Here is a 23473-nt window from a genome sequence, read left to right on the forward strand (position 1 = left end):
GTATGTGTCTTTCCAAGACTTCACACATGTTCCACAGAATATATATATATCCCGAAGGACCGCGTAGTATTGCACCGTAGTGCCATATAATGATGTCCATAAGGACCACATAGAATTCCTTAAGAATCATATACTAGGGATCAAGTATGTGTCTTTCAAGACTTCACATGTTCCAAAGAATATACATATGTCCCGAAGGACCACGTAGACCCTCTACCCTTGGCATGCCAACTATACCTATAGTTCTCATCTACATAAAATGGGCTTTTACATTTCACGTAGTCTATATCGCGTAGACATGTAAATGCTTACCTTTTCATATAGCTCATAACTTTTCCCACATAGTCATGTCATATAATGCATTTTATATGAACTCATGTCATGTCTCATAATACAGAATATGCTCATGTACCAAGATATAAAATCTAGACTTATCACAAGTCTAGAATGGAGTATATTTCTATAATTATGCTATGCATATGCACTCACCTATATTTCTTTGCCTTTTCCTCGATCGATCCTACTTGTAGATTATTCCCGAACTCGTGTAGGCTCGGTATCTACATAAACATAATTTTCAAGATGATTATCAGATGTCTATGTCTTGAAATTAAGCTTTAATAGCCTACCAATTTAAGGAATTAATAGCTTAGTCTTTCTCTTTTTTTTCATGGGGGAATCGGTTCCCCCCTTGGGGGTATCGATTCCCCTCTAGCATTCTGGAAATTCATATTCGTTGAGGGGGTATCGGTTCCCCTTGAATGGGTACCGATTCCCCTAGCCCAAAAATCCTATTTTGAGCTCGAAAATCATCTCATTTCAGCTCAAACATACATATTTCACTCTCTTTACTACTCTTAGCTTTCATACACTTACTTAAACTAATTATTATCCATTCAATACCTCTAAAACTAAAAAAACTAATCATCCATATAGAATTGAAGAATCTTACTCAAATTTCAACTTGTTCTAATTTCAATTCTATTACCTCATACTTCTTAATTAACTTATTGACAAGTCAAAAATCTTATTCAAACTTCAAAAACTCATCCATATCAAAATTTCATCTAAAAACTCATTTTCCAAATCTATACCTAAAACACTTATCTTGTTGTCTTAATGTCATATAAGCTTTCCTTTAGCTTATATAACATCCAAACTTCCATTTCCAATCTAAAAATCAAAGAAACTACCAAGGTTCAGATTCTTACCTTTACTTGCAAGCTTCACGTTTGGAGAAGGAAGAGAAGAAGATAAGGAAGAAGGAAAGAAGAAATGAGAGGATTCTGGAATACTAATACCCCACGTGGGTTCTAATATAACCCCATAACATTTTTTAATTATAATTTTTCCTTACAAATGACCATTTTGTCCTTACATTCATTTCATATTTACTAACCATTCTTTTTAAACTATATAATTATTCTACTTTAATCACCAAATGTTGAAACTTTGCAAATTAATCACTAACCCGGCATGGAGGATGTTACAAATCTCCCTCCCTTAAGAAAATTCATCCTCAAATTTTCAATAAGAAAAGAGATGGGGATATTGATTCCTCATATCCTCCTCACGCTCCCATGTTGCTTCCTCTACTTTGTGATTCTTCCATAAAACTTTAACCAATGGAATAGTCTTATTCCTCAATTGCTTAACCTCATGAGCTAAAATTTGAATCGGTTCTTCCTCATAAGTCAAGTTAGGTTGAACCTCAATCTCTTCTGGTGTCACGATATGAGAAGGATCAGATCTATATCTTTGAAGCATTGAAACGTGAAAGACATCATGTATCTTTTCCATTCAAGGGGAACCGATACCCCCTCAACGAATATGAATTTCCAGAATGCTAGAGGGGAATCGATACCCCCAAGGGGGGGAACCGATTCCCCCATGAAAAAAAAAGAGAAAGACTAAGCTATTAATTCCTTAAATTGGTAGGCTATTAAAGCTTAATTTCAAGACATAGACATCTGATAATCATCTTGAAAATTATGTTTATGTAGATACCGAGCCTACACGAGTTCAGGAACAATCTACAAGTAGGATCGATCGAGGAAAAGGCAAAGAAATATAGGTGAGTGCATATGCATAGCATAATTATAGAAATATACTCCATTCTAGACTTGTGATAAGTCTAGATTTTATATCTTGGTACATGAGCATATTCTGTATTATGAGACATGACATGAGTTCATATAAAATGCATTATATGACATGACTATGTGGGAAAAGTTATGAGCTATGTGAAAAGGTAAGAATTTACATGTCTACGCGATAGACTACGTGAAATGTAAAAGCCCATGTTATGTAGATGAGAACTATAGGTATAGTTGGCATGCCAAGGGTAGAGGGTCTACGCGGTCCTTCGGGACATATGTATATTCTTTGGAACATGTGTGAAGTCTTGAAAGATACATACTTGATCCCTAGTATATGTATATGATTCTTAAGGAATTCTATGTGGTCCTTATGGACATCATTATATGGCACTACGGTACAATACTACGTGGTCCTTCGGGATATATATATATTCTATGGAACATGTGTGAAGTCTTGGAAAGACACATACTTGATCCCTAGTATATGTATATGATTCTTAAGGAATTCTATGTGGTCCTTATGGACATCATTATATGGCACTACGGTGCAATTCTACGCGGCACTTTGGTGCATTTATACGAGCTGTGGTGACAGCATAGTGCACAACCTCACATTACTCAGATACCTTATGTTCTCAATATACTATCATGGGCCAATAAACTTATTAATACAAATTCATGAATGTTAAAGTCATACGCTTACAGGTATGGATATTGATGATGGAGACTACATTGATTAAATACATGTTTGCATCTCATTTCATATGATCATGACATTTTCATTACATTGCCTTGTTATTATTATTGCCTCACTAAGTCGATGACTTAGCGTGTGAGTGTTTCACACGTAGGATCCGAGAAAATAGACGAGACAGGTGTAGCAGCTTGACAACATTACTCCTGCAACCACCAGATCAGAAGCAACTTAATCAGTAGGTCATTTTGTTATGTAAATGGCAGTTGGCATGTAATTAAAGGGTTAAGTTGTGTATGCTCTGAATATTTTGGTAAACTTATGTTACAATATGTATATTATCGTATCTTCTTAATATAAATTCAAATATTTTGCTATTATTGGTTAAGAGTCGTGTTTTAAAAGTTAATGTAATATCTCTGACTCCTATCCGGGTCGGGTACGGGTTGGGGGTGTTACACAGAATCTGTTTTCTAGGTTTAAGAACCACTTTGAAAGTAAAAATAAATGAGTCACATTAAATTTTTTTAAATACAAGGGCCTCACGTACATTTTACCTTTTTTTTTGTACTACATGTTTCATTAAGGTCTGTTCTTCAATGTTTTTTTTAAATAGGATCAGACGTATTTTTAAGACAATTTTATATATATATATATATATATATATATATATATAAAGCCTTTTGTCAAAACTGCTTTTCAATTTGATTTGAAAAATATTTTCTGAAAAATTTTAAAAAAATATATGTTTTTAAAATATTTTTGTACAATTATTTACTTGTTTTAATTTATATATCATTTGTTATATTTAAATATTAATGTATCAATCAAACATATTATCTACTTAAAGGTTTTTTTTTGACGGTCAAAGGATATTGCAACCATCATAGGAATAGTCAACCTGTGATGAAGCAACTATGGATATAATATAGAGAAAATAACTTCAGTGACCAAAAATCTAAGATAATATACGATTTTGACCAACTTTTTTTGGATTTGCGAAAATGACCAACAAAATCGCAATACGATCTCTAATTCGCATTGCGATCTCCACTATCGCAAATTCGCGTTGCATTTCGCATTGCGATAGTTGGAAATTGCGTTGCGATTTTCCATTTCGCGTTGCGATAGTTGAAAATCGCGTTGCGATCGATTTTCCATTTCGCGTTGCGATAGTTGAAAATAGCGTTGCGATTTTCCATTTCGCGTTGCGATAGTTGAAAATCACGTTGCGATTTTCCATTTCGCGTTGCGATAGTTGAAAATCGCGTTGCGATTTTCCATTTCGCGTTGCGATAGTTGAAAATCGCGTTGCGATTTTCCATTTCGCGTTGCGATAGTTGAAAATCGCGTTGCGATTTTCCATTTCGCGTTGCGATAGTTGAAAATCGCGTTGCGATTTTCCATTTCGCGTTGCGATTTTCCATTTCGCGTTGCGATAGTTGAAAATCGCGTTGCGATTTTTCATTTCGCATTGCGATAGTCTACAATGTCGTTGCGATTTTCCAAATTCGTTGCGATAGTTAAAAAAAAGATTTTGTTTCTTAAGAATTTTCTCTAAAAAGATAGTATCCGCGCGGACGTGTCGAAGACACGTACTACCACTACCACGACCACGACCACGACCACGACCACGACCACGACCACGACCCGAGACAGACGGACAGCGGCGGCGGCGCGCGAGAGTCCCCCTTGTTCTCTATCACTCAACAAGAAAGTGGGAAAGCCAAGCCTTAAATACCATTCCCAATAGTGTTTCCAATACTATGTGGGATTTGAGCATTACTAACACTTGTTCCCAATACTATGTGGGATTGAGCCTTAAATAATGATATTATTTTTGAATGTTTTGCTTAAAATTGCAATAATCGCGATTGATTGTAGATTGACTTTTATTATGACATATTTAATCGTATAATACTAATGCAATTGGTTGCTGATTCAGTTGTTTTAAGGTGCATGATTATTAATTGTTTCCTGAATAATCACATTGTATTAGAAACAAGTGTTGGTAATGCTCAATCCCACATAGTATTGGAAACACTATTGAGAATGGTATTTAAGGCTTGGCTTTCCCACTTCCTTGTTGAGTGATAGAGAACAAGGGGGGACTCTCGCGCGCCGCCGCCGCCGTTCGTCTCGTCTCGTGGTCGTGGTCGTGGTCGTCGTGGTCGTGGTCGTGGTCGTGATAATACGTGTCTTCGACACGTCCGCGCGGATACTATCTTTCATTGTATTAGAAACAAGTGTTGGTAATGCTCAATCCCACATAGTATTGGAAACACTATTGAGAATGGTATTTAAGGCTTGGCTTTCCCACTTCCTTGTTGAGTGATAGAGAACAAGGGGGACTCTCGCGCGCCGCCGCCGCCGTTCGTCTCGTCTCGTGGTCGTGGTCGTGGTCGTGGTCGTGGTCGTGGTCGTGGTCGTGATAATACGTGTCTTCGACACGTCCGCGCGGATACTATCTTTTTAGAGAAAATTCTTAACTATCACAACGAATTTGGAAAATCGCAACGATAACTGTAGACTATCGCAACGCGATTTTCAACTATCGCAACGCGAACTGGAAAATCGCAACGCGATTTTCGCAACGAATTTGGAAAATCGCAACGACAACTGTAGACTATCGCAACGAATTTGGAAAATCACAACGACAATTGTAGACTATCGCAACGCGAACTGGAAAATCGCAACGCGAAATGGAAAATCGCAACGCGATTTTCAACTATCGCAACGCGATTTTCAACTATCGCAACGCGAAATGCAACGCGAATTTACGTTAGTGGAGATCGCAATGCGAATTAGAGATCGCATTGCGATTTTGTTGGTCATTTTCGCAAATCCAAAAAAAGTTGATCAAAATCGTATATTATCTGAGATTTTTGGTAACTGAGGTTATTTTCTCTATAATATAACGTGACTCTCCTTAGACAACTAAACTTCAATACCCCAGACTTAAAAGTCAGATTTAGCCCTTCCAAACAAGCTAAAGATTCCACATAGAAAGCATCCGTTGCATGAGGAATGTAACACTCATAACATGTACCCGACCCAGATACGAATCTGAGGTATCACGTTGACTTTTTAAACTCACATTCACCTTTAAATAAAATACTTAATAATTTACATAAATACAAAAAGTATAGGTTTACAAAACAAATCAGAGAATTACAATTTAAAGCTTGTAATACATGTCAACAATTTACAATAAAAAAAAACCTACGCTTTAATTTGTTCTGATCTGATCTCTTTCAGCGGTATATTGTCCTCGCATATCTTTAATCCTCTGCTTTCTTCAAACCTAAGTGTGAAACAATCACACGCTAAGTCGTTGACTTAGTGAGGCAAGTACGAGTAATATAAAACATTTCATACAAAAATTCAAATTTTCCTTTCATAACTAAAATATATACTTTTATACAATGATCGGCTTATATCACTTTGTTTTTAATAGCCCAATGCATACTAATGAGAACTCTAGGTATTTGAGTACATTGAGGTTGTCCACTAATGTAGTCACCACTGCTCACATAATTGCATCGAAGTGCCAAATATTTGTCCCGAAGGATCACATAGGATTGTCCCGAAGGACCACATAGGATTGTCCCGAAGGACCACATAGATCCCTCGACTCTTGGCATGCCAACTATACATCTAATTCTCATACATATACCTTGGGCTTTTAACCGCATAATTATTTCTTATTTCATTATTCATAGAGTATCTTGTTCACATAGGCACTTTCACATCGAACATTTTCGTATAAGCACATATGCATATCACATTTTCATCAACATGTACATATCAAACATAGCTTGAGAAGTATAACTTGAATAAAGCATTATAAATAAAAATATTACATAAAAGAAATAAAATGATTTTCGATCAAAAACTCTGAGGTTGGCTTATCGCAAGCCACCCTCGAATATAATATAAAACATATGAGTTGCACTCACTGAAGTCATAAACAAAATCCTTTTATCTTTCACTAAATTACTTCGATAAATCGCTTTGATCGATCAGCTTCTTATCCAAATCTACACGTAGATATATCTAATATCAATACCACTTAACATTAACATATAACCAAATTAGCATTTACAAAGACGAAACTAAAACTCTCACTTTAAATTTCCCACACATTAGTATCGATACCTCTCCTATAGTACCGATACTTCTCTTCTATGGTACTTATACCCACTTCAGTATCGATACCATTTTGGCATTATGGAATTTCATTTCAAAAATAGTATTGATACTTCTTCAATCAGTATCGATGTTCAAACATTTTTCCTTCAATTTAGTCTTATAGTATTGGTACTGTTCTTCCAGTACTAATACCCTAACCCAGATTTACCTTAATTTACTTCGAATTTTACACATCCCATACCTAATTCTTAATCTTTCAGCTCCATCAATACCTTCAAACTTGTCAACACTTATCTTAATCGACATTTATCCAATAATCCCCTTATTACATCCAATTTTTTTATGAAATTATTAAAAACTAAAAAAATTACCATATTTTCAAACATGTTCTTAATCATTTCTAATACTTCTATCTTCTTAATGAAATCTTTGACAAATCAAATTTATCACTAAAAGTCCAAATACCAAACCATATCAATAAATCCCTTAAAGATCAATTTTATAAATTCATCATTAAATCACTCATCTTTTAGTTTTAATTAGTCTAAAGCTTTCCTTAAATTTATCTATCATTCAAAGCTTCAAAACTAACCCAAAACTTAAAGAAACAACCAACGTAGAATAAACTTACCTTTGAAATGGATTCTCACGGGAAAAGAATGAGAAGAACCCAAGTTTCAGATTACTTTTTCTTATCCAGTTTCCCATTTTAGATATCTCATTTAAAATAAATTTTAAATTCATTTCCAGCCAAAAGACCTCTTTACCCTTTCACTCTTCCGTCTTTGTTAATAAGTCCTAAACAAAATTTTCATAATTAGTCCTTGAACTTTTAACTTATCAAAATTGATAACGAAGTTTTAAAATCTTACACTTTAATCACTAGTTCAGTGTTTGGGTTGTTACAGGGAATTCCATTCAAACAACCTGCTAAGAATTGACCAGTGGAATCTCGTAAAACACAACTGATACCTCCGGTTCTCAGGTCTTTCTCATACGATCCATCAACATTCACCTTGATAAAACCAGCCGGGGGAATAGTCCAAAACCGAACAATCGAGGCAAGAATCACATCCGAGCTAACCGATGACTAAGAAAGCTCCTCTAGATAGGTAGTCACAAACCCATGGATCTCTACATCCGATGAAATATGGCCCTGGTAAAGCTGACGGTTCCGAGCACCCCAGAGAGACCAAAGCAGCAGAAGTAGCTTGTGGGTTTCAGGTATGGAGAAATGAGACAACACAGAAAGCATTAATTCCCGAAAGTCCCTTTCGTGACCCTGGGTGAATTGATCCCAACCAAACAACCCCCACGTCGAGTGCAACTGGGAGCAACCAATGAGAGCATGCAAAACAGACTCTTGGCCAGTTCTACACCGAAAACAACGCGGGTCAGGAACAACATGCTTCAGGTATAGATTGACATAACAAGGAAGAAGGTTACGGAACACCCTCCAAATAAAAATCCAAACCTTCTCTGGGAGCGGTTGTGACCAAAGCATTCTATAGAAACGAATGTCCCTTGCATCTGTAGTCTCTCGTTGCGCATCGAGACGTAGAAAAAAATTATAAGCATTGCTGACAGTTGTCCATGAGTCTTCAACCTCCAAACCATATGATCAGATCGGCGATCCACAGGTAAGGGGAGCGATAATATGGAACTAGCCACTGGCGCCGGAAAGAGAGCATGAACCACATAACCCGTCATGTTCCCAAAAAAGGATCTATCAGATCAGAGACCATAGACAATCTGCTATGATCCATACATGATTGAAGAAGTTCGGCTGGTGAAAACTATGGGATCCAATGCTTCAAGAAGATCGAAATAGTAATGCCATCCCCCACCTGAGCTCTTAGGCATTGCTTAATCACCCCTTGCACCGACCAAATGCTCCGCCAGGCGAACGACGATTGCGCACCTAAGTCAACAGTGAGGAAAGACCCATCCGGATAATACTCGACTTTGAACACTTGAGCCACCAAAGTATTGGAGCCACTAAATAATCTGCAGCCTTGTTTACACAGAAAAGCTTAAAACTTCCAAATCCCGGATAAGTAAACCTCCAATTGATTTCGAAATACACATATTTGACATACCAAGCCAGTGGACCACCTGCAGGGATGCATCAGAATGCCACCAGAATCTTGCGATGGCAGAATTCAGCTCACGACAAAGTAAGACGGGGAGAGCATACAAACTCATTTGGTATGTTAGAGGAGACTGTAACACAGCTTCAATAAGCACCAACTTCCCACCTCTTGACAGAGTATGCACCGAAGATTGGCTGATCCGAGACATCATCGATTGCTTTAAGAACCTGAAAGTTATCGTTCTATTTATACCCACGATCGATGGAAATCCAAGATAATGTTCAAAGTCAGTTGCTTCAGGAACCCCAAATGACTCGCCAAAAAAGCATGACAGTCAGAATGAGTGTTAGTACTGAAAAAAAAAATCGACTTACTGAAGTTCACTATTTACCCCGAAACGTTCTCAAAACACTGGATAAGAGAAGACAACGTTGCCGCATCAGCATAATGTGCTCGCCCAAATATCAAGCAGACATCAGCGAATAGCAAATGGTGGGAAGAAGTCCCCTTGAGATAAACTGATACCCAAAAATGTACCTGTCACATGAGTTTGGCGCAAAAAAGAAGACAACCCCTCCTTACAAAAAGGAAACAAGAGTGGGGGAAAAAGGGTCGCCTTGACGGAGGCCGCAATTTGGGACAATAACATCAAAAAGTTGGTTGTTCACACAAACTCGGTAACACGCTGAAAGGACACAACTCATCACAAGGGACACCCATTGAGCATGAAAACCAAACCGAAGCAGAACTTGTTCAAAAAAATTCTATCCGACACGATCACACGCCTTACTCATGTCAAGTTTTAGCTCAAATCTTCCCCCTCGACCAGAGCGATGGCAACGGAAAGTGTGTAACGTCCCAGCCGCCGAAAGGGCATTATCCGTAATCAATCTGCCTAGTATGAATGCACTCTGACATGGATCGATACAAGCACCCAACACATGTTTGAACCGGTTGACTATCATTCGAGCCATAACTTTATAAAGGACATTGCACAAGCTGATCGACCGATAATCTTGTACGAATTTGGCATCCGAAGACTTTGGGATCAACGCAATTATCGTCTTATTAATGGACGACATCGGATCACGCTCGTTCAAGACTTGAAGACAGAAAATAATCACCTCAACCCCCACCGTATCCCAAAAAGTCTGATAAAATGAGGCATGAAATACGCCGAGCCCCGGAGCCTTGAGAGGAGGTATTTTAAACACTGATGTCTTCATTTCACCCGCCGTAAATGGTAGCAGAAGAGCAGTGTTCTGGAAAGTAGTTATGCACGGGTGAATGCCATTTAGCACAGGTTGACAATCAGCCAGAGAAACCCCACCAAACAAGTCACTAAAATATCCATGAAAACACTGCAATAACTCAGCTTGGTCAACCACTGAATGGCCACCTGAGTCGGTGATACTTGAGATGGTGTTACTACGTCGACGGATCGAAGCAGAAGCATGAAAATATGCAGTATTTTTGTCTCCCAAACGTAGCCAATTCACGCGGCCCCGCTGACGGCTGACCCCAGAAAACCTCCTCCTCCTCCCAGAATTTGTTTAGCTTCAAACGACAGTGGTTAATATCAGCCAAGACAATGTCCGACACTGGTAAAATGTGAAGTATAGCAAGACGGCAAGTCAAGAACCGCTTGGTCTAAACTTTCTCATAATTGAGAAACCTACTCTATATACCAAGCGACTCACCCAAACGTCCAAGTCGGGCGGGCAACGATTCAATAGATGATGCCCAAGTAGTGTGAACCAGCTGCACAAATTCCTTTTCGCTTGCATTATCGGCGTCATAGAGAAAGAGCGTAGTTGGCTGACCATTCTACCTGGAATGAACAACCCCCAACGAATCAACGAATAGTGGGCAGTGATCGGAAGCTGTTGAAGCCAAGTGAAACACAGTTATAGAAGGAAAAGCTTGTTGCCAGGAAATAGTGCCAACTGCCTGATCTAAACTTTCTCTAATATTTAAACTCTAAAGACTTAAATTTTAAATCAAATAACTCAAAATTCACATTAGAACATTAAATAATACAAAGAAAAAAATATGATTCATCAAATAAGGGTTAGATATGATGATAAATCAGATAATATTTATAATTATAAAATTTAAATTTAAATTTTAAATAATATCGTTAAGAGGGATAATAATATATTTTTAAACATATGATAAATTATACGTAATTGTATTTTTTAATTTTTTAATTAATATTTTAAAAATTTTAAAAAAATTTAACTATACAATTACAATTTATATTATTAAATAGAACATGAGAAATTAAAGTGCAATTACATTATGTTAAATGTATATATCTAAAAAATTATTTTTTTATAATTATATTTGCATACAGCTATTAGAATAATAATTATATTTTTATACAATTATAATGTGGGTTTTAAATAATCTCTTGAATATAAAATGAGAAATTATATTTTTTTATTAATCTAAAATAAATACAAGACAATATATGTTCATAGATAACTCTTCATCATTTGACATTGAACACTCATACCACTAACATTCGTAGTGCTCGGAGTCGAGATCTCAAGGAACAACTACAATGATTTGAAACTAGTCTCAGACAATGAAGAGTTCATAAATATATATATTTTTATTGAAACTCGTTTACTTTTATGACACGTTTTTTTATGTCTTTTGGCACATTTTCGATCATTTGGTTGTTATTTTCGTTTATCATTTTTCTTAAGGTTGAATTTGACATCGCTAAGACTGATCAAGATGGAGCTCATTTGTTATCATCGTGATCTTCTAAGCTTTGGATCGTCGAATTAAGTTTGAATATGTTATTTTTTGTTCGTTGGTAGTTTTTTCAAATCATTTGATTATGATATGTGATTTGTTCGTGGTATTTCAATATCTTAATCCCTTTTGTGACTCGTTTGTCAATGCATACAGATTTATTTGTATCTTTCTTTTATTCGAGTTTATTTGATTATGTTTTTAACATTTTCTTTATAGGATTATTATATGATCTTAAGTAACTAGTTTCTTTTGTTAATAATCATAAAAAAAAGTTCTTATTATGCATTTTAGTTTACGGTTGTTATTATAAATTTTTATTGTAATTGGATTTTTTTTATTTTTAAGAAAATTAACGGTTCTATCTTATTAAAAAATCCTTTAAAAGATTTATATTATCTTTAAAGATAAACTCTTAAAATTAGGCTAGAATAATTAATAATTGAAGATAAAACATAATCATTGGCCAAACACTTAAGCTTATCAAACGCGCCATCAGAAGTGGAAGCAAAATATAAATATTTTATTTGGTAAAGTATATAAATAGTCCCTAAACTTTTAGAGATCTTACATTTTGGTCACTCAACTTTTGAAACTTATAATAAAATCATCAAACTTTTAGTTCATTTTCATTTTATTCCTATAGTTACTTATCATTAATTTTTACTGACGTGACACTTAATACTATTAACTCCCCTTCTTCTCCTCCTTAAACCACCAACTTATACTCCTCCGCCCAAAGCACCACCCAAGCAACTAACTTATGCTCCTTCACCCAAAGCACCACCCATGCCACCAACTTATCCTCCTCCACCCAAACAGTTCAAAGAATGGTAAAGATAAAAACGTAAGGTTTCATCCGATGATCAAATGAAAACTGTCTTAGATTTGTAAACCTAACAATTATGAGTACAAAAAAGATCATCTAATTTTGGGATTTAATCCTTCTGACATTATTTCAAACATATGAATGATAAAGAAACATAACTTAATAAATGAAAAATCAAAGAATATTTGAGATGGAAAATGATCTTACAGAGATAAACCTTTTTTCACAAAAGTGATGAGCCGAACGCATCCAAATTGAATCCCAAATTCTCTAATATCCAGTGTTGTTCTGAAACACCAAATTTTTTCCAAACCAGTCAATCTGAGTTAAGGTATAACTTGGTTTTACAATGCAAGGAAGAAACAAGGAAAAGTAGGAGAAACCCACTAGATAGTTAGACCGTCCTGTGAGGAATTAAAAACAACTCTAGTGAAGCCTTTTCTAATATTCCACTTAAGTTGACAGCCTTTTGCCTATCAAATATAACCTCCCAAAACCTAAAAAATCCATAGTAATTACACATTAAAAAAGAACCATAATCCAAAACTTTATAATACATTAAGAAAAAAAGATGAAACACCTTACCTTGGCGCAGCAATTTCTAAGCATATCACAGCTTTACAAACCTCTCCCTACAAGCAGAACAAAAAAGAAAGGATTTGAAAATAATGGATTAACACTTCAGATTTGAACTTCAGTGGGGTTGAAGTAATTGATTATTAGAGGATGAAGTACTTACCACACCGATAATGGATGAATCAAACAACACACCGCGGAGGCGTCGGAGTTTTGTGGCTTTTCGGACCAGCATCTTGTGTTGTGAGAGACCTACCTTTCTCGTTATATGTTTGAGTGTCTTGGGTGGAGGAGGATAAGTTGGTGGCTTGGGTGGTGCTTCACTGCTTTGGGTGGAGGAGAATAAGTTGATGGTTTAGTAAGAAGAAGAAGAAGGAGAAGGAAACCTAATAAGTGTCACGCCAGTAAAAATTAACAGAAATAATGGGAGTTAAATTTTAAAGTTGGATGATCAAAATATAAGAGTCTTAAAAATTTAGAGACTATTTATATATATTACCTTATTTTATTTTAAAGTTTTTGAAATTAACATTCATATTTATTTAAAAATCGAAAAAATAAGAAAAAGAGATGATAGTAAGGGGAATGATAATAATAGGAAAGGTAAACGGTGTCGTGCGGAAGCAGAGGTAGTGTTTTTTTGTTAATTTAGAGATGTGTCAAACTCGGGAAAACAAAAGCCCAAAAGGAAATGGAAAACACATAGAGAGATCAATTAATATAATTAAAAATAAAAAGTAAATATAAAAGGAAGAAAAGAAGAAGAAACCTAAGAAGCACAACGCCGGGCTTCGGTTCCTCCTTGGTGTGTGTGTGTGTACGGCGGTTCTCTCGTGCGTTTCACATGTTAGATCCGTCTTTTCAATCTCTACATTTTCCCCTTTTCTCTATTTAAACATTAATGTCTTCTATTGTAGACATTGATTTTTTCTTCTGCAAAATTTTGATTTGAAGTTCAAAAAAAATTCTGAATTTTTGGAATGGCTATGACAGCAGATTCTTCCTCCCCACACAAAGGTCTCAATAATCCTCAGTTCCGTCACAATAATTTACGTAAACAGCCTTGGGCTCAAGTTGTTGCTTCCCTGCCTGAGCAATCAAGTTTTTCCGACTGCTCTCCTTCGCAAGTGGCAGGTATTTCTTTAGTCGCCACCGAAGTTGGTTCTGATTCTGATTGCAATAATATTGCTCCTTCAAGCCCCAAGAAATCGGTTTGGAACAATCCTTCAAACGTTGTCTCCATTGGGGCGGATTCTGAAAAGGAAGATGGGTGGCCTGCTTTAACTAAATCCGCTAAGGGTTTCAAAAAATCATTAACTGATTCTCCTCCAAAGACTCCGGCCGACAGATCTCTTTCTACTCCTCCGGTTTTCATCTATCTCGTTTTATGTTCCTCTATTAATTTACATTCTGAATTTAACATAATCCGGAAAATAGGATTCTCTTTTCTTACATTTTTGTTTTAGGTTAAGCAACCAAATGTAGAATATATTCTAAATAAATAAAAACAAACTGACTGAATGTTGTGGTAATAACAGGGTCCAGTGGTACCCCAATCAACTCATAAAGAAGGTGCTGGTTCTGCTAACCCGAAATCAACGCCAAACCGCTCAATGGTAAATCGGCAGAAATCTTCTAAGCGCAGTGGCAATAGCTCTGCTAGTGGGCATCCCCAGGGAGGTTATTCTCACCAACTCCCACCTCCACCACCGCCGCTGCCGCCATTTACTGTGTCACAAATCCCCCCAACTAATTTTGTTCCAGCAATGCCATATAATTCTACGAGAGACCCTCAGTACAGGGGTAATAGTTGGGAAACCAGACCGGTTGGAGGCTTTGCATCGCAGTCTCACAATGACCGGCATTCTTCCCGAAGGGGAGGCAACTATGGACCACGTGGAGATGGCTATAATAATTGGGGGAGGCGTGATCCGGATCGTGGGAATTATGGGAATGCAAGAGATGGTCATATGCAACCTTTGAGAGCTCCCCAAAGGGGATTTCCAAGACCTTCGCTTTCGTCTCCAGCAGTTCATTCTTTTGTTACTCCACACCCTGTGGCCTCATTTATGAATCCCATAGGAGGATACCCTGGTATATTCAAATTTTAAGATCTTGGGTATTTCTATTATGTTGGTGTGGTACTAATTTTTCTCTGCTCTCAGAGGCTATGTATTTCACTATGGCCCCATTTAGGGGCATGCCAGCATTTACCCCTGCCCCGCCTCCGATGTTTGTGTCTGTTCCAGATCCTCCTTTGCCGGCATTATTACTACACCAAATTGATTATTATTTCAGGTATATCCACGTTGCAACTAATTTTTGGTGACAATTTGTTTACAACAATTTATGTTTGAAAATTAGTTTTGTAACAGTAAGCTGGCTTTGCATTTTAATAATCTTTCTTTTGTGCAGTGATGATAATTTGGTGAAAGATGACTTTCTGAAATCTAATATGGATGATCAGGGTTGGGTAGCCATTTCTTTAATAGCAGGATTTCCTAGAGTAAGCCATTTTTGTTTGATAGAGTAGTTTTTTATACTTCTTCACGTAGTATTAGTATTTGTATGCTCTTTTTCCTACTTACTGCATGCAGGCAAAAAAGGTCATTGGAAAGGAGGCTCTATTCTGGTTATGCTTTGTTGAGATTATTTTAGCTTCTTTATTGGAGTCTAGTTTAATTTGTCATTACTATAGGAGTATGCTAATGATTCTGCAGGGTTAAAATTTTTCTGATTTCTGCCTTTTATAAATAAAAGACTGTTGGTTGTGCAGAATTGAATGAGTCTATGGGTTACGGGGCACCATTCGATCAGTTGAAGATGGAGAGGTGGTAGGTTTTAAGTTAAAAATGAAGTCAGGTAAAGCTTTAGGTTGAAAAGTTTGGGCATCGAGATGGGTCAAAAAAGTTTGTGGGACTAATACATAATAGTGAGAATAAGTTGATAATAATTCCCTTTACCTTTCTTTTCCCGACATATGTTGATTTATGCCATATTGTCTCTTTTAACCGTCCCTTGCTGCTATCATTAGTTGTTGAATTTCCTATTTGGCAATGTGGGATTATCTAATATTGCTCTCCTATTGCAGGTTGTCCTTTCATCCTTAGCTAATTATATAACCTTTTTATTGTTGTTATGTGGCATCTATTAGATATTGACTCTTTGTTTGGGCATTGGATTTTTAGGAATTAGCTATCTTTCTTTAGATTGGCACCCGACATGCATTAGCGCATGTATGTGGATAGATATTGCCATTGTAATGAAGAAGTGATTCCATACTAGCTTGAAATTGTAGACATGAGTTTTACATTTTGTGTAATTGGACAAAGATTCTTTATATCAAGGAACATAGCAACTATTATGATCCATGCCTAGGTCTTTTCTGTAAACTTTGTAGTCCCAATTATTTGCTTTTCTAATCAAGTTTGTTTTATGGTGATTATTTTGCAGGTTAAGAGTTTAACAAGCAACATTCAGCTGATAGTGGATTCGTTACGGAGCTCAACTATTGTGGAAGTACAAGTAAATCCAACATAGCAATTATCTTTAAAAAGAGATGCCTTGACTAAGTTCCATTTTTTTGTTGGGGAAATCCCTTTTTTTCATGTTAGTTTGACTGTTACTGAAATATTTCTAGGATGATAAAGTGAGGAGGTGCAATGATTGGAGTAAATGGATACCTTATCGAGTTTCAACAACATTAGGATCAATGTCTCCGGGCATATCAAGTTCTGAAGTACTAGCAAGTTCTTTTCGGCATATTACAATAAGAGAAGAGTCTACTAATCCCGAGGATACTTCAGGAAGACTTCCACGACTCTCGATTGGAGGAGGTTCTGAAGACCTATGTTTGGACCAAAACTGATCAATCTTGCCACCACAAAGCACGATCCGTTAATAAAAGTTGTGCTTTATTTTTTGATTCGACTGAAGTGGAAGCTGCATTGCAAAGAATTGGACAACTTTTTCTTTTATTTTCGCTCATCGTCACATGTGGTTTGGTGTGGCGAGTAGAGGCAACCAATAAGGTACATAAATTTATCTTTTGAAACATAAGAGGGAAGAAAAAAAGAGTGGACTGTGGAAGAATAAGGACTACTTTTGGTTGTATAGTTTTGCTATTATTATCCTATGAACAATTCTTTCTTTTAATTCCTTGGGTAGGAAAGTCCATTAATTAGTATTCCTTTTAGTTTTTCAATTATTACTGGTTTTGTTGTTGCCTGCATTACGCTAAAACACAATTCTGGTTGACCAAAATTCGATCCAGCTTGAGAAATAAAGGAGCATTCTCTCTTTTATTATATCAAGTAAACAACGCACTAATGTAAGGATGATGTTACACCTTGACTACCATCATAACCAGAGCTTTCCCGAGGACAGCGAATGATGTTAAAATTTATAGCAAGAACCCAAAGATTCACCCCCAACAACAGACTTTGCATTGATCAAATCACCTCATAACTGATATCTCTCATCATTGTCATTACAACCATAAACAATCGAAAAGAAATAATACACATCCCCTTTTTCAGCGAACAAGTAATATGCTGATCATACTTATAAACTTTCTCAGCCCGTCAAGAACCCTTACTTAATGTAATACCCCATATTTTGATTAGTGACTAAAATGAAATTTTTGAAAGTTTACTGGTTAAAGTATAAAGTTTTAAAAGTTTAGGGACTGAAAAGTTATAGATTTTAGCTTGTAAATGAACAGTTTGGATTAAAACTAGGATTTTTGTGGGAATCAGATTTTTGGTATGGGATTTGTGTTAAAAGTTGTAAAGCGATAAAGTTCGGTATTAAAATCGAATAATCAGATCGAACCGAAATTTTTCAAAAATTTGAAGGATGTTAGAAAATTGTTGGAAATACTATTTTCATATTTTAGATAAGAGAAATTAGGCTCATAACAATGTAATTTTTCAGATTTAACTGAATAGTGGAATTTTAGTGACTAAAATGAGATTTTCAAAAATTGCACGGCCAAATTAGAAAGTCAAAGTCAAGTTGATTCATCTTTAACCAAAGAATATTTTAATGGAGAATATGGAAATGACATTTGGTAAATTTTAAGATTTCATTAATGGTAAAAATGAAAATTCTCAAGAATTGAATTTTAAATTCAATTAAATTGGTTAAATTACCATGTGTATTAGAAAATGTCTAGAAAATTTTATAATTCTTTTTTTTTTTGGATAAGTGAAAATTTTAAATTATTTTCATTTTTTGAGCTATTTTAAGAAGATTTTGGAAAAAGTTGTGAAAAAGAAAAATGTTCTACATATAATTTTGTACTAATATTTCATGGTGAAGATGCTTATATGTTGAGATTGAAAGTTAGAGTTTATGTAAGGTTTTGTGGTTTTGAAGAATTGATTAAGGATTTTTATGTTTTTAATGTTGGAGATTAATTCTAGGGAATGTATGATGATTATTTTGATGTGTACATGCTTTGGCCTAATTAGGGTTTATGGAAATGTTGGGATCTTGATGTGATTTGATGTTGTTATGGTTAGAATAGCATGGATTTAATATAAGGAAGTTGAATTCATGCTTGAAATTGAATGAAAAAGTTCACCCCAAGTACTTACTAATATTCGGGCAATTGGAGAAAATTTAGGGAAAAATATTAGAAAAATTCTCTATGGTTTAGAATTGATATTAGAAGTGTTATAAGTGACTTGGAGATCAATTTGGATCAATTTGGAACCTTGAAAGTGAAAAAGGGCTAGTTTACAAGTTTTAAGGATTTTTGGAAATTATTGTATAAATGTGAGATTTGGAGTATTCAATGATAATATTTAGTATTTAGATGTTGGAAAGTTATTTGGAACCAAATTGAAAATTTGGTAAGAGTTTGGGTTGGAATTAGAAAGGTCCTAAGAAATGGGGACTTGTTTGTAAGTTAATAAATGTAGAAGTATCATTTGGGTAAATTAGGACAATTCTGGAAATTCTGGAAGCTTGCTGAAATTTTTGGTTAATTATTAAGTTTGAATCAAATTACAAGTTTACAAAGATTAGAAGTTGAATTGACAAAGTTTAAGAAAGTATAGGATGAATTTGCAAACTTTTGAATGTTTAAGTATTGATTTGAATACTTTATGGAGGTGGTGGAAATTTTATGTTATTAATGTGAAATAATCATAATGGTGAAAGATCATTATGAAGTTAATATAAAAGTTAAGGTGAATTATAGAAAGAATTCATAATTAGTGGTTTGATTGTGTAGTTGGCAAAAGTTGAAGGGTTGATAGTGTAAATAAATATTCATGGGATTGAATAACATTTTGAGAAGTTTGAAATTAAGAAGGAAGTGTGATTTAATTTTATATCGATTCAAGTATCGATGTTATTTCTATCGAATTTTATGATTTCGTTTAGATTATGTTAGTTTTGATACTAACATATAGTTTGAAATTTTATGTTATTATATGACGTTGTCAATCCAAGGTAAATTTAGTGATTCAAATAGCTTGAAGGGAAGGAAAAATTATGGGATCGAGAAGATTATCGAAGAGGAGATTCGACAGGAAGGCAAAGGTGAGTGCATTTAATTCATGTTTGTGTTATCGTACAAACATTGGCTTGCGATAAGCCAGTGACGAAGTTACTACAGTAAGAAGTGTCTCCTAATGTTATGTGAATTGTGACTCTAGCCTAAAGGTTCAAATATTAATCTGACATAATTATGAAATTAAGCTAAGGATGCTAATTAAGGAAAGTTGTCTAAAATTTAGAATTCGAATAGCGAGTTTAGAAATTCATCATAAATTATGCAAAATTGATTAATGGATGATCTACATATCGTTAGATTAGTATAATAGTCCATATTTGTTTAAAATAGACGGTGACTAATTTTGAGGTGTATACAAAAAGATATGAATTTTTAATCGGTGATATGTCAGAAAACAGGGCAGCAGATTTTGTCGAAATTCTATCAGTCAACTTTGAAATTTCGTTATAAATTGTACAAGTGGAACTAGATGGAGTGTCTTATATGGTTAGATTTATATTCGAGTCTAGTTTTCATTAGTGCAAACATAATAATTTTTTAGTATATTAATTAATACAGAACAATATTTGTTTGAATGTAGTGCAAACTGCCAGATTATAGAATTTGAGAAAATAACCTCAGTGACCAAAAATCTCATATAATATACGATTTTAACCAACTTTTTCCGGATTTGCCAAAATGACAACAAAATCGCAATGCGATCGCTAATTCGCAACGCGATCTCCATTATCGCAAATTCGCGTTGCATTTTCGCAATGCGATAGTTGAAAATCGCGTTGCGATGGTCTACAGTGTCGTTGCGATTTTCCCAATTCGCAATGCGAATAAGTAAATCGCAACGCGAATTGGGAAAATCGTAATGCGAATAAGTAAATCGCAATGTGATACTGACTATCGCAATGCGATAATACAAAATCGCAACGAGATACTTACTTTCGCAACGCGATACTGACTTTCGCAACGCGATTCTGACTTTCGCAACGCGATAATACATAATCGCAATGCGATTTTCAAAGCGCCATTAGTATCCTGGCCAAGTATTTTATTTTTAAATTCCAAACACGAATATTAATATATTGGAACACTGAACCGTCCACAGTATATCCCGTAATCGCAACTCATAACCTAAAACCTAAAATCACAACTCAGTCCCATCTCCATCTCTCACTCTCTCACCCATCTCCGACGAAATCCGTCCCCATCTCCGGCAAAATCAACCAACGAGGGTTAGTTTTTTTAATTATTTTCTTTTTGAAATTTTTGCATTATTATTAGGTTTTTCATATTGAAATTGATGATAAGTTTACTGGTAATTTCAATAATAGATTAACCATTTCACTTAGATTGCTTATTAAATCAACCGAGAATCGCAACGCGAAATGCAAATCGCAACGCGATTTTAGTTTCGCGTTGCGATAGTCAAATTCACGTTGCGATAGTCATTTTCGTGTTGCGATTTTCATTTTCAGAAACTATTCTTCTTCTGCAAATTGAAACTTGAATGAATTGCATTACTTCAACCAAAAACAAAGACAAATACGAAATTCACAGTGTTGTAAATTTAAGTTTGAAGAAAACTAACTCTTTATGTTTTTATTGTTTTTGGTATATCTTCACAGTGTAGTTTTTGGTATATCTAATTTAGTATGTTTATTGTTTTTGTAGAACTTTTATTCGGCTCAATTGACCTTGAGAAATAAAGTCAGCCTGGCCAAAACAATTGCGTCGAGCTTTCACCTGCACAAAGAAAAATGTTGAGGATACATGCTTCGGCCATGGCTGAAAGTACAACATCCCGGTGGAGATGCGATGTTGACACACCTGTTTCTTCAAACCATGACTAGCGATCTACCAGAGACTATACAACATCGTGATGAAGAGATATGGTTTGATTTTCCACCGGCGTATACGTGTTTTGGGCTGGAGTTTTGCTTAATCATCGGTCTACGCTTCGGACCGATGATGTAGGTCGGTTACACTAGACACATTACCCGCCCATCATGGCTATCCCGGTTTTTCCTGAGCTGGAGAGGCGAGTCTACACGTAGAAGACCTGACAAGATTGTTGAATAATAAAGATTTTTACTCGGATGGATTACGTCGACGTTGTCCGAGTATGCCTTCTAATTCTTTTGCATACCGGCTTTTTAGGCAGAGAGGCCAGACAACCTATTCCAAATGATCTAATCAATTGGTAGAAGACCTAAATGCGTGGAACCTGTTTCCGTGGGGCTCGTATTTATGGAAAGCTACATGGAAAGTTATTGTCTGCATTGGATGATCGAAAAAGTTTGCATGGCGATGGTTCCAAATACACTTTGACAGGCTTTATTTGGGCCTTTAAGGTAAGAATTTTTATATGATGTTTCCAAATTATAAGTAATTATTTAACATTACTAATGTTTGTTATTATATTGTTTGTAGATTTGGATATTTGAGGCCTTTCCCGCCATGAAGACATGCAATAAAAACTTCAAATGATATCCCAGGGCTATTTCCTGGAAGAGGAAACAGACCTTGCAATGGGAAGATTTACTACGGTATACGACAATAAATAATGTAAGTTATCATAAATACTACACCTTGCAATGGGAAGATTTACTACGGTATACGACAATAAATAATGTAAGTTATCATAAATACTACCATATGTTTATAAACAAGTTATTACTAGTACACGTTTAACTTTGTTTGAGCTTTTATATTGTTAGGAGGCCAACACTCCTCTACAGAGGCTGACACCCATGGAAGCTGAGCTTGCCACTGATTGGTGGCAAGCTAGTAAGCGTTTTTTTGATGGAACGGTTGATGAGCAGCCTCCACTTCGGAGCCATCACCTCGCCCAGAGCTATCACCTCACCCAGAGCCATCATCTGATCGACCCGGCTATACACCTCCACAACGACAGCCATCACCTATTCTGTCACATCATCGAGCCTCTTCTCCACCATCACCGCAAGATAGACGACCGGCAAAGATGCCACGACGTTTATCTCCCTGTTCTCCACCTCCACCTCAACGGGATGATTTAGGGGAGTTACGTGATGAGGTCAATGCCTTGCGTGAGGAGGTCGGTACTTTACGCAAAGACGATGGTGCATGGCGTGTTGAGGTGTCTACATTAAGCGGTGAGGTAGCCGCTCTACGTGAGATGGTAACATCGTTGCAGAATGAGGTTCATACTCTACACAACGAGGTAAGTTTAAGATTTTTCATACTCGTAATTCATTCGGTTGCTGCCAATACTGCTAAACTGTTTTTGTTAGTATTTGTTTTTGGTTTGTTGTTTTGTCTTTTGGTTGAAGTAATGTAATCCATTCAAGTTTCAATTTGCAGAAGAAGAATAGTTTACTTTCGCAACACGAAAATGACTATCGCAACGCGGAAATGGCTATCGCAATGTGAAATGAAAATCGCAACGACAAAATCGCAATGCGAAATGAAATCGCAACGACAAAATCGCAACGCGAAATGGAAATCGCAATGCGATTTGTGTTTCGCGTTGCGATTTTGTCGTTGCGATTTTCATTTCGTGTTACGATAGCCATTTCCGCGTTGCGATAGTCATTTCGCGTTGCGATTTTAAGTTTCGTGTTGCGAAAGTAAACTATTCTTCTTCTGGAATGTTTATATATGTTGTCCTTTTAAATGTTTATATAAGTGCTTACTTCTGGAATGTTATCTGAGCATTTTGTGAACTATGATAGAATAATGATTTGGGTGAATACAATGCTAGTT

At 35.8% G+C, this 23473-nt stretch overlaps 1 protein-coding gene across 1 annotated transcript; it reads left to right on the forward strand.

The window, feature by feature from the left end:
* Positions 1-14002: 14002 nt before the first annotated feature.
* On the forward strand, positions 14003-17398 carry LOC120145838 (la-related protein 1B-like). Its single transcript, XM_039159565.1, has 6 exons — positions 14003-14576; positions 14748-15303; positions 15375-15507; positions 15625-15715; positions 16663-16734; positions 16850-17398. Exons 1-6 carry the CDS (start codon positions 14190-14192, stop codon positions 17075-17077), a joined length of 1467 nt encoding a protein of 488 aa, XP_039015496.1. The 5' UTR covers positions 14003-14189; the 3' UTR covers positions 17078-17398.
* The last annotated feature ends 6075 nt before the right edge of the window (positions 17399-23473 follow it).

This window comes from Hibiscus syriacus, unplaced genomic scaffold (genome assembly GCF_006381635.1).
Source record: "Hibiscus syriacus cultivar Baekdansim isolate YM2019G1 unplaced genomic scaffold, ASM638163v2 tig00110895_pilon, whole genome shotgun sequence".
In the NCBI taxonomy this organism is placed as follows: domain Eukaryota; kingdom Viridiplantae; phylum Streptophyta; class Magnoliopsida; order Malvales; family Malvaceae; genus Hibiscus; species Hibiscus syriacus.